This window comes from Scomber scombrus, chromosome 13 (genome assembly GCF_963691925.1).
Source record: "Scomber scombrus chromosome 13, fScoSco1.1, whole genome shotgun sequence".
Taxonomy (NCBI): domain Eukaryota; kingdom Metazoa; phylum Chordata; class Actinopteri; order Scombriformes; family Scombridae; genus Scomber; species Scomber scombrus.
This window is the reverse complement of record NC_084982.1, coordinates 735,679-748,308: the sequence shown is the minus strand read 5'-3', so window position 1 is coordinate 748,308 and position 12,630 is coordinate 735,679. Positions and strand designations below refer to the sequence as shown.

Below are 12,630 nucleotides of genomic sequence, written 5' to 3'. Positions count from 1 at the left end.
TCGCCGGGTCGGACATGATTGCAAGTTTTGGTGAGTTTTGGGGCACGTTTAGGCTGTCAAAAAGGCGTTTGATTAGGCAGAACTATAATAATAATAATAATCTCTACGATTACAATAGGGCCTTCGCACTGTAGTGCTTGGGCCCTAATAATAATAATAATAATAATAATAAAAATTCTCCTTAGGAGATCAAGGTCACACGTCAACATAAAATGGGATCATTTATTCGTAACAGATCAACTGCCATGCTAATAATAAAAGTTTATAGATATTTACTTTGTAGAGATATTTTGGGTCTACACATGTTTGTGTATCCTACCATTTGTGTTATTGTGTAGTTTGGCTGCTTCGTTATGATCAACCTGTATCTGGAGATGGTGAGTCTCTCTCAGGTCAGTAGCTGCTGGTGTTGTACTGTTGGAAAGGTTGACACGGAGCAAAAGCCTCCATCCTCCATCAGTCCCACGTATAATAATGTAACGCTTCCATCCTCCATCAGTCCCACGTATAATAATGTAACGCTTCCATCCTCCATCAGTCCCACGTATAATAATGTAACGCCTCCATCCTCCATCAGTCCCACATATAATAATGTAACGCCTCCATCCTCCATCAGTCCCACGTATAATAATGTAACGCCTCCATCCTCCATCAGTCCCACGTATAATAATGTAACGCCTTTATCCTCCATCAGTCCCACGTATAATAATGTAACGCCTCCATCCTCCATCAGTCCCACGTATAATAATGTAACGCCTCCATCCTCCATCAGTCCCACGTATAATAATGTAACGCCTCCATCCTCCATCAGACCCATCTATAATAATGTAACGCCTCCATCCTCCATCAGTCCCACGTATAATAATGTAACGCCTCCATCCTCCATCAGTCCCACATATAATAATGTAACGCCTCCATCCTCCATCAGTCCCACGTATAATAATGTAACGCCTCCATCCTCCATCAGTCCCACGTATAATAATGTAACGCCTCCATCCTCCATCAGTCCCACGTATAATAATGTAACGCCTCCATCCTCCATCAGACCCATCTATAATAATGTAACGCCTCCATCCTCCATCAGTCCCATGTATAATAATATAATGCCTCCATCCTTCATAGGTCCCAAGTATAATAATGTAACGCCTCCACTTTGTGCCACATGAAAAAAAAAAAAAAAACTTCACTGGTTTACTGTCACGTTGCGCATGTCATGAACAGAAAAAACCAAACAATACATACGCGCCCCGAACCGTGACAAGCGTACCGAACGGGACTGATTTTTTTAATGAACCGTTCCACCCCTAATCAATAAAGACAAACACTGTTCATTTCTTCCGTGGAGCTGACATGGAAACTATTGGCTGTCGGTCAGTCTGGTGAAGGCAGGTGATTGGTCAGGAGCTGCTGCTTCAGTAAAACTGAAAACACAGGTCAGAGTCAGTGTGGACTGCACAGTAGAGTACGTGTAGATTCCCAGCTGTGTTGAAGACTTGAAGTGTGGGGATAAAACTTTGTGGCTGCAGGGGCCATCTAAATTCAGTATTTGCTGGCCAAAGAGTAATTGGTTAACCTTGTCATACCCATCTCTCTCTCCCTTGGTTTCCTGTTTGCTTCATCCCTAATCACTATCTAATAAAGGCATACATGCCAAACGAAGATGTTTAAAAAGAGTGTTCTGTGTCCTCGCAGCAGGAGATAACACCTCGCCAACAAACAAAAACCAAGAGCGCAGACTAACACACAGTTTCTTTTTACTTTATTAGACTATTAATTCATTGCCAGATAGTGAGAACAATAAGACACCCTGAGTCAGTTTCTCATGTCAGAACACTTCAGGAATGTGTGGTGAAGCAGGAGGTGTGTGGACTTGTCGGTGGACTGTGTGTGTGCGCAGGTGAACAGCTGTGTCTCATCCTGTGTTTGCTCATCATGCAAACAGCTCTCTCAGTAGTGATGAAAGAACAACGAAGAGACACAGGAGCGTAGGGCTGCTTTGCCTTTGCTCACTGTAGATATTAATACAGAGACATTTATCATTTGTTAGTATGGTGTAAATACATTTGTCAGAAAAGGTGTTCTTCTTCTTCTTCTGTTTGCTTTCTTGTTGTTTTCACTGCTGTGTGAAACACTTTCCAGGACATTGGTTGAACAATATCATACTGATAAATGTTTTTTGTGATGCTTTGGCAGTAGCTGGCACAAAGTGTTTTATAGTGTTTGAGCTTATTGTTAGGGTTTTCTGGCCCACAACGTTTCCGTTTGGTTTCACTGTCACTATTGTCATCAACGTGGTTTCAGCAGCAGCAGCAGTTGGTTTCAGTAAAAAAGCCACAGTAGGGCTGTGTGATGTGACCAAAGTCTCATATCCTGATACAGATCATTTAATATCCCGATAATGATACACATCCCAATATATTACAATTTAATTCAGTGGATCAATAGTTGGTCCACGCCTCCATGTAATCCACACAAAAGATAGACAGACTCCAAATGATGAAACATGCTGCTGTAAAGAGTGTGAAATATTCAATATTTACTTCATATATTACTTCATTTAAAACATAACATTAAATGAAAAGAAACATTTTTGGAGCATTTCTACAGTATTTTGTCAATATGGAGCAGGACATATCTTATAATTTTTTTTTTCTAAATTTGTGACAAATTATGTAAAAACACATTTTAAAAAGTGGATTACATTTATTCAACATTTTAGTTCACATTTATTATCCTGTATATAATCAGATTTTTATGAAAAAATACTGCTTACACCAATTGACACTGGGTTACATCACGTCATTGACCCATATATCATCATATCACACAGCCCTAATCCACTGTACACTAACAGCTCAGCACCAAACAGCAAACAGACACAGTCAGCTGTTGACTAGCTGGTGAACATAGTGGAGCATTTAGCAGCTAAAGAGCCTGATATTTCCCTCAGGAGTTGGTAGAGTACAAATAGAGCTAAAAGAGAGTGAATATTGGACTTGCATTCAAATGAATGATAATGTTGTCCTCTATCTGGTGAATGTATAAAACTACTTGCTAATAAGTTTGCTGTATCAACTGAAAAATGGATGATATGTTAGTGTTTACAGCTTCCAGCTGGTGAAAAGAGGACTGTTTTAATGACTTTAAAGGCCTCATTCAGCTTCTAACTATGAGTGATGATGGTGTCCACATGAGCACACTATTTTCTGCCAAAGTTAGAACAGAGACTTGTTAGTGCTCTGTGGGGGAAAGTTGATGTAACATATAACAAACATGGGACTAATCAGAATGTTTGGTGGTTAGCTTTGGTTGTATATTGCTCACCGTCACACACACACCAACAATTTGTGTCTGTTTTTCCCACAAAAAAGTTGAATCGCCCAATTAAAAAGATATTAATCCCTTCTCCCTCATTAAATATCCAGAATGTCTGAATATACAGTGGTCATTTCAAAAGTTTCCAGCTGAACTTAAAATGTCACATAATACTGCACATTTATTGTGAATGAGATTTAAGGTGAGCACTGGATAATGTGAACACATGTTTCAATGAGCATGTACAGTGAAGCTCAAACATTACAAAGAACAAGAAAGAAAACACATTTCTGAGAGGAGGGGAACTTTGGCGGGGGGGAAAATCATATTTATTCAACAGTGATTTTGAATGTTATTGCTTATTTATTTTAAAGGTTATAGAGAAAAGTTTGAGTATTGGGAGATATCAAAATAGTTTGTGGGCGTGTTTTATATCTTGCCTTGCTAAAAGTGTCATTTCCTGATGTGTGTGTCTGTTTCCTTCATGACAAGACACAATCTGATTGCTAAACAGAAGGGTGATCAAATCAAGCAGTATACTGAGTAACCTTGTACCAGCAGCTGATGACATTCTGGTATGTTAAAACATAAAGTGAATTGTGTAGTGTAACAGGCATTATCACATGTAAACTCACACACATTTGCAATTACATGACAATTTCAGAGAAGCTGCAGAATACTTTATAGTCTTAAACTGAACCTTTGTTCAGCACCTCTACACCCTCCACACATGGTTGTGGAAAATTTAGGTTAGATGCGTCAGGGCGTCTTCACTGCCTTTATTAAATAAAGGCAAAATGCCCCAAAAATCTTTTAAAAGAAAAGAACTTCAAACACACAGAACTTTATTTAAATTCTAGTAGTAATTTAGTGGCAATTTTTATTATTAGTCAACTAGATATAACACACTCTGTACTGAAGTATGGATACTTGGATCGTAATACTATGGATTACTTTCTTCTTTTTTTTTTGGATACATTTTTCAGGCTTTTATGCCTTTTTGTGACAGTGTAGAGAGACAGGAGACATAGGGAGCAGAGAGAGGGGTTTGACATGTAACACAGGTGCCTTGCCAGGAGTTGTGGACGTTGCAGTTATGTGGTATATCTTAAATCACTGATGCACCCACTTAACTCATTTTTTAAACAAATGGTCCTTGATATCTGACACAGTTAGACAAAAGCAGCTTCTTATTACAAGCTGGCAGCAATGGAAATAAGCTGGTTGAAATTATAACCATTACTGGCCAATTTTCTGTACTATAACTTTCAAGATAATTAAGTTAGTGACAGAGTTGGTTGAATAACGCTATCCAGCTGAATTTCTAATGTAAGTTCTTGTATTGCAGTGTAGAGCTACATAGTCCTCTTATATGTATGATGAAAAAAATCTGATTATTTAATTGTAACATATTCTATCAGTATGTTATCTGAACAGTCAAACAGATTGTAACATATTTTCAAATAGTACAATTCACTTGTAATGTTCCATAGTGGTTGTGCTGGTCCTGAACACGTCTGTTTTTACATCACCTGTAAGTCCACAAAATAATACAGCCTTGAAAGTAATGCTCACTAGTTTATAGCACTATTACTTAATGTAGTAACTAGTTAATCACAAGCATTTTAATGCTAATGATTACAGTGTGTGTTACAGTAGATGAACACACAGTTGAATCCATTCCTTACATTTGTTCTTGTTTTGTAAAGGCTACAAATATGATTTGTCCTTCCGAACTCTTTGAATGTAGAGTATCTCTCTAAATGCCCATGTACACAACCTCAACGATGACAGAGCTGCTGTGATTAGTTATGGCTGTTAAGTCATGGTTGGATGATCACTGACTAGAGGAGAGGTTTAGCCAACAGTTAATTGGTCATGCTACAAGTGAGATAATACACTCTGCAGTGATCTGATAATGGTTGTCACAGTGGATCCAGTAATGCAAAGTGATTTTTTTCATATTGGCGCATTTAATGCTGTATTGTTGATTACATACATCATATACAGAAGGGGTATTTAATTAAAATTCACTGAGGTTCAATATGTGTCCATTTCCTCAAGTAAAGGTCTGGAACATCATAGTGTCTGTGTTATTTTTCAGTAGCTTGAAGTAGCATTGTAGTTCCATTTGCATCTGTGTCTAGTGGCTAGTGGCTAGATTGTAGACTGTCAAATAAATACAGTAGAATTCTAGAATATGGCAACAACATGTGTTAGTATTTACACTGGTGGGATTCAAATCAATAATAACATAAATTAGAGCCTGCCTATAAGTGACCTCTGATCCAGATCATAAAGATGGAGCACATGAAGTCCCAGTGGATTAAGCTGATTTATTGCTGGTTTATCAGCAGGCCCTCAGTCACAATGTGTGTGAACAGTATAGCTACATGATGAAGATTTAACTCAGATAATCAGCTGCCACACACAGAATGTATGAAAGGCATTCTTTAAGAACACTCTGAAGCCTCAGTAAGTAAGGGGGTAGTTGTATGAGGTGGTTATCCACTGTCAGTGTACATGCCTGCAGTAGATTGGGAGGAGGGGTTCGGCAGGTGAGGTGTCTTAACTCCCATGACTTGCTGCAGTCATGCACCGTAGGTGTGAGTGAGTTTTGGAATGAAATTATTTATTTCATCAGAGTGCAGATTTATTTTTGTGTCTTATGCTAACTGACAATACACAACAAAGCACACATAAACCTACAGATCCAGTTAAAAGGGAAACTTTAACCCTTCTTAAAGGAGTGGAAACGAGCCAGGTGTTTTACACAGAATATCTTATAATGTGATCTAAATAGTTCCAGTAGGGCAACTCTGTTCATGTAGCAACAACTGACTGATGCTCTGATGATGATGATGATGATGATGATGATGATGATGATGATGATGATGATGATGATAATACTGATGATGAAGAAATTACTTGCCCCAGAGGGACATGTTTTTCTGTCTTTAAACTGGTAGACATGCAGAAACCTTGCAGCACTTCCCTTTGTGTTATTCTATCTATGAATAAATACTTTAAATACATGTTGAAACAATGTAATAATCCTGCTTTTGGAAGCATTGCTTTGAAAAAGAATTTACAAAGAATTAAACTGAACAAAAGGGAGAACAGAAAAAATAAACAGTGGGTGGGGAAATCTTTGAGAAACAACTTTGGTGCACAGAAAGGGAGCCACTGAAACATATTTACAAGTTAAAAATAGTCTGGATTGTTTTGAGCCTGGTTGGTATTCTGTGGGAGACCTCAGCCATGAAACTAGGAACCAGAGGTGGGAGTTAGCCTTAATCTTCAAGTCCCAAGTTACTGTGAGAATCAAGCCATTGCTCAGGTCAAGCAAGTCACAAGTCTAGTCATATGAAATTCTATGATCTCCCCCAGTTTCCACATTTATATCAGTTAAAAGACAGTGGTCATCAAAAGTTTAAAACTGTTGCAGCCTGATTTCACCCTTTAAATCTTACTAATATTTGACATTTTGTGGCAATCAGTAACAAGCCTCTTAAATGAATAACTGGAGAGTGGGGCTCTGAAATGATAATATAACCCTATAGCTCTAGGTAAGTATGAGTATAAAAGTTTGACTTAAAATAAAACAGTCCTGACAGCTCTGATTTATTCAAAAAATGTGCAGATACCCTGATCTAAACAACATTATAATATTCAGACATTATTCTAACACTTTTCAGACCTGCCTGAGTCACAGTAATATCTATATTCTGATGGACATCTCAGTAGATTATGTTATAGATATGACATACTAGCAGTAAAATTAAATGAAAGTATATTTGTGATGTTGGAGACTTCTGTGTGTGCATCTCTGCTGACTTATGCTTTGCTCTCTGCACTTTTCATAACAAACCGATCCCTGTGCTGAAATGTGGAGAAATGCCTGAAACACTGGAAAGTGCTCCATTCATCATAATTCTCCCCCTCCCTCTGACAGTCCACGTTATGTTCTGTTCTCTTACATGAAAATCTCAGTTTTGAGGAGTAGAAATATGCAGCTGAGCGTCAAACATTCAGGGCTGAAGCAGAGCAGCGGCAGCACTCAGGACCTACAGGACAGAGCCAAAGTTTTGGCACCATGCTCACAGCTGTCAAATAAAATGCCTTTTTGCAAGTCATGAATACTTTCATCTATGCTGTGTACTGGTCAGACCATGTCCATAAAAGGTGAATTTGTCTTGCAGCAGCCTCAAACCTTCTAAAGTAGACAGTTTGTGTGAGTTCCAAACAGTTTACTTTTCAGCAGCATTTGCTTTGGAACTTGACAGCATCTACACTGCTGATGTGCCTCTGAGCAAGACTCTCTGTAGCACTGATAGAAACCACAGACTACACACTGATGTTGTACCCTCTGGCTCTAATGCTGTTAGTGAGTGGCCTAGTTTTTTGTGTGTGTGTGTGTGTGTGTGTGTGTGTGTGTGTGTGTGTGTGTGTGTGTGTGTGTGTGTGTGTGTGTGTGTGTGTGTGTGTGTGTGTGTGTGTGTGTGTGTGTGTGTGTGTGTGTGTGTGTGTGTGTGTGTGTGTGTGTGTGTGTGTGTCTGCCTCCCACAATAGAATTCTTTGTTGTTGATTTGCTGGCCAAAGCTTTACTGGAGCAGGAGATCAGAATTAACTGGAATTCGTGTGTGTGATGTCTGACTCAGTGTGGGTCTGTTCTATTCTGGCTGTCTAACCATTCTTGGTGTGGCTGGTCCCCTCATGGCACAGTGAATGTTTATTTTTTTAAAGAATGAAAGGAATACATTTTTCTGCTTTATTGGACAGAATGGAGCAGGAAGTGATAAGAAATAAATATGAATCCGACCAACTATATTGTGATCAGTCCTCCGTGAATAAAACTTGTCTGTAACATTACAGATTCAGCGAGTTAGTCATTTGTCAGCACAAACAGTTATTTCCAGTTTACAGCTCCTAAAGTATAATGGGAACTTTCCAAAACTGAGAGCATGATAATCCTCCAAACACATTGCTAAACTTCTATCTAACAGTTAGTTTTGTTTACAGTCTCACTGAGCTGCCAGCGTGTCTCAGTCTAACTTCTCATCATGTTGCTTTGGACCCTGGTTATACAGTGAAGTCCACCATTGACAGACAAAGAGAGTGTGGCAGCCAGTGTTCATCACCATAATTAAAAATGATCGATAAAGTATCTGGTTTCTTGACAAAACTGTGAAAACGACTCCAAAATGTCTGAGGGGCACCAACATGCCACTGATACTGTTCTATCAGCCAGAAGCTGTCAGAAAAAGACTGGACTCACTGCCTGTTAGTATCTCAGATATTAATCTACTTCTTACCGACATGAGCAGGACCAGCTGCTGGCTCTCCATCACATTAACACCACTTTATTACTATAAATAAATACATTATTGTATATAGAAGACAGTATAATACACACATAATCAAGTTTGAATATCTTTATTGCACATTTGAATGCAATGACTGCACATGTACTCATGTTTAATTTCCAATGTTTGATCATTCTGAATCTTACCATATAACCTTTTATAGGGCCGTCCACACTGAGAACTATAACTAAATAGATATATGGTTTTAAATATCATTCAAAGTGCAGTGGATGGTGGAGTCCACACCACAACTATAACCACAAAGATAATGGAGAACGATATCGTTGGATCACTTTCAGAGCGATTTGATTAACCATAAAACGCTGACAGCCAATCAAAATCCTTCCCCTAAACCATACAGCACAACAAAATCTGCTTTCAAAATGTATCATTTTCATTTTGGAAACTGACTGATGTATTTATTTATTTGAATGCAGCTTTGCTCCTCTCTCACCACAGACTGACGCGCTGTAAATTGGAGCAGGATGACACCCAGAGGTGATTTCTCTAGAGAGGTCCTTATTATTACAAAGATGCTGGAACTTTGTTCTCTATTATAATGTAAAAAAACAACAAAGTTAGAGGATGTCATACTGTGTGTTACTGCTGCAGCAGTGTACTTTTATACACGGAACTTCAACATCTGCTGTGTGTCAGTTTGGTCTGTAAATACTGAAACATCACAGCAACTAGTGTCTGAAATACTTCTGATCTTCACACTGAATCAGCACCCACCTCTGAACTCTTCTCCTTTTCTTTTTATATCTCTGCACAACATACAGCAGTAACAGCCCATCAATAATTAGCTGTCACATCGTTGTCGTTATAGTTATTGTTCTTAGTACGAACTGAGAGAACTTTAACCTGATTTCATACTAAGGTACTATCAATGAAGAGTTTGTGGAAAGTGTGTGGCCACATAGAGTGTGAGCAGAACTGTTAAGGCTAAAGTGATGCATTAGAGGGTAACCTCAGTGCTGTGCTGTGCTACCATGCTCTGAGCACTAATCAAGTGTGACAGTACTGTAAAACATTTTTGTCTCGTTCCTCTTTGTCAGAGTGAAATTGCGAAATTGCCATGACAAAAGATGTGAGTTTGTCAAGCGGACATGTACAGAGGCCATCAACAGTTCTGATCTGATACAGGGGTGTCAAACTCATTTTAGTTCAGGGGCCACATACAGCCCAATTTGATTTCAAGTGGGCCAGATTAGCAACCTATAAAAATATATAATGTTACTATAATAAACCATTTTGGGGGTACCCTGGTAAGAAATACTGATAAAATGTGTCCAAGCCCACCGGTGAAGAATTTGACTTGCAATGTGATTCAGATTTAAGGAACAATTATCTTAAGTTGGACATCAGAAGAAGATCAGAAGCCATGACTGTGAATGTCAAGTGAAAATAAGTGAAACAGCAGTGCGTTTTATTGAGAAACTGGAATTACATTTCTGCAATATTCACACTTTGCAATCCAGTGGGCTGAGTTGGACCCCTTGGTGCGCTGGTTCTGGCCCGTGGGCTGTATGTTTGACACCCCTGATCTAATTCATGTCATTTGAGGGATCATTTGAAGCAACAATTTCCTTGAATTGAACGGATACATTTGTTTCACTATATTGTGTTAATAAGTTAAGTTATTTGAGGACATAAGTAATTAGTATGTTATTACCATCATGAATTGAGAAATTGAGAGAGGGTATTACTACTTAACTGAAAATTGTCTCAATCGATCAATCTTTATTTGTATAGCGCCAAATAAAAACAAAAGTCATCTCATGGCACTTTACCCATATAGCAGGTCTAAACCGTACTCTTCAAGTTTAATTTTAAAGAGACTCAACATTCCCACATGAGCAAGCACTTAGCGACAGGAAGTGGCAAGTTTTTTCTTGCCACTTCCCGTTAAAAACTTCCCTTTTAACAGGAAGAAACCTCAGGCAGAACCAGGCTCAAAGTGGGAGAACATCTGCCTCGACCGGTTGGGGTAGAGAGGAGAGAGAGGAAGAATAGTAGAGAGAGAGAAGCACATAGAAAATAAACATTGAAGTTAGACGTCCATCTGGACGTCTACAGGCCCAGATTACCTGTGAGACGAGAAAGCACAGACAACTCCGGGGAAGAAGTTTAGGTTATTGAATGCATTAATAGTACATGAATGTTAATAGATATAGATGGATGGATAGAGAGAGAGAGAGGGAGGAGGAGAGAGGAGCTCAGTGCATCATGGGAGTCCCCCGGCAGTCTAAGCCTATAGCAGCATAAACTAGGAGCTGGCTAACTATAAGCTTTATCAAAAAGGAAAGTTTTAAGCCTGCTCTTAAAAGTAGAGAGGGTGTCTGCCCTCCGGACCGAATCTGGGAGATGGTTCCACAGGAGAGGAGCCTGATAACTGAAGGCTCTGCCTCCCATTCTACTTTTAGAGATACTAGGTACCACAAGTAGGCCTGTGTTCTGGGAGCGCAGTGTTCTAGTAGGTACATAAGGTACTATGAGCTCTTTAAGATATGCTGGAGTCTGATCATTAAGAGCTTTAAAAGTGAGGAGAAGGATTTAAAATTCTATTCTAGATTTTACAGGAAGCCAATGCAGTGAAGCTAAAATAGGAGTAATGTGATCTCTCTTTCTAGTTTTTGTCAGAACGCGTGCAGCTGCATTCTGGACCAGTTGGAGAGTCTTTAGAGATTTATTAGGACAGCCTGATAATAATGAATTACAATAATCCAGCCTAGAAGTAACAAATGCATGGATTAGTTTTTCAGCATCATTTTAAGACAGGATGTGTCTAATTTTTGTAATATTACGCAGATGAAAATAGGCAGTCCTTGAAAATTGTTTTATGTGGGAATTAAAGGACAGATCCTGATCAAATATAACTCCTAGGTTCCTTACAGTAGTACTGGAGGCCAAAGTAATGCCATCCAGAGTAGTTATATCATTGGATAATTTGTTTCTGAGGTGTTTGGGGCCAAGTACAGTTGCTTTCATCTGGCTTTATTGAAAGATATAATTGAGTATTGTCTGCATAACAATGAAAATGTATTGAGTGTTTCCGAATAATGTTTCCTAAAGGAAGCATATATAAGGAGAATAGTATTGGTCCAAGCACTGAACCCTGAGGAACACTGTGTCTAACTTTTGTTTGCATGGAGGATTTATCATTAACATTTACAAACTGAAATCTATCTGATAAATACGATATAAACCAGTTTAATGCTGTTCCTTTAATGCCAATTACATGTTCAGGTCTCTGTAACAGGATTTGATGATCAATAGTGTCAAAGGCAGCATTAAGATCTAACAGGACGAGGACAGTCCATTGTCTTAAAGTTTCAGTTTTTACAATATACATTTGATCGATGTTCAGCTGCCAAATCCAGATGGCAATAACACTGCTCAGGTTGACAGAAAAATTAAACCATTTGCATATTTTTTACACAAAAGAAATTCCTAAAACTAAATAAGATGTACATGTGTAATTTGATTGTTTTAATAAAGAAAGACATCAGACATTCTGATATAAGAAAAGATTAATAGTGATTGCATGCTTTAATAGGAGCTCTCTCTCTTTGCAGATGACAGGAGGAATGATCAAGGGGCTCAGATGGAGTTTAAATCTAAGCAGTGGTTTGGTGCCTCAGTGCGATCAGATGGAGAACACATTCTGGTAAGAAACACCACACACAGACACACGGACTGAGACACGGACTGAGACACGGAACAGAGATAAGGACAGACACGCAGACATGTTATGGATGCAAATTTCAAGAAATTTCCCAGTAGAGACAGTAGTCATTCAATTATTAAAATCACAACATTTTTTATACCACAGGTGTGGTCCATTATCAGAGCAAATTTCCAAGCAAATCATATATTTTAGCAATGAATGAAATAACCATTATTGGAATAAAAAAAGGCATTCACTAAAAATGATGGTTGGTTGACT

General features: G+C 38.6%; 1 protein-coding gene across 1 annotated transcript in view; it reads left to right on the top strand.

Moving 5' to 3' along the window:
• itgav (integrin, alpha V) overlaps nucleotides 1–12,630 on the top strand; it is an 81,520-nt gene that overhangs the window by 36,448 nt on the left and 32,442 nt on the right. Inside the window, 1 exon segment of the mRNA XM_062432379.1 lies at nucleotides 12,260–12,351. Coding sequence (XP_062288363.1) covers nucleotides 12,260–12,351 — 92 coding nt within the window.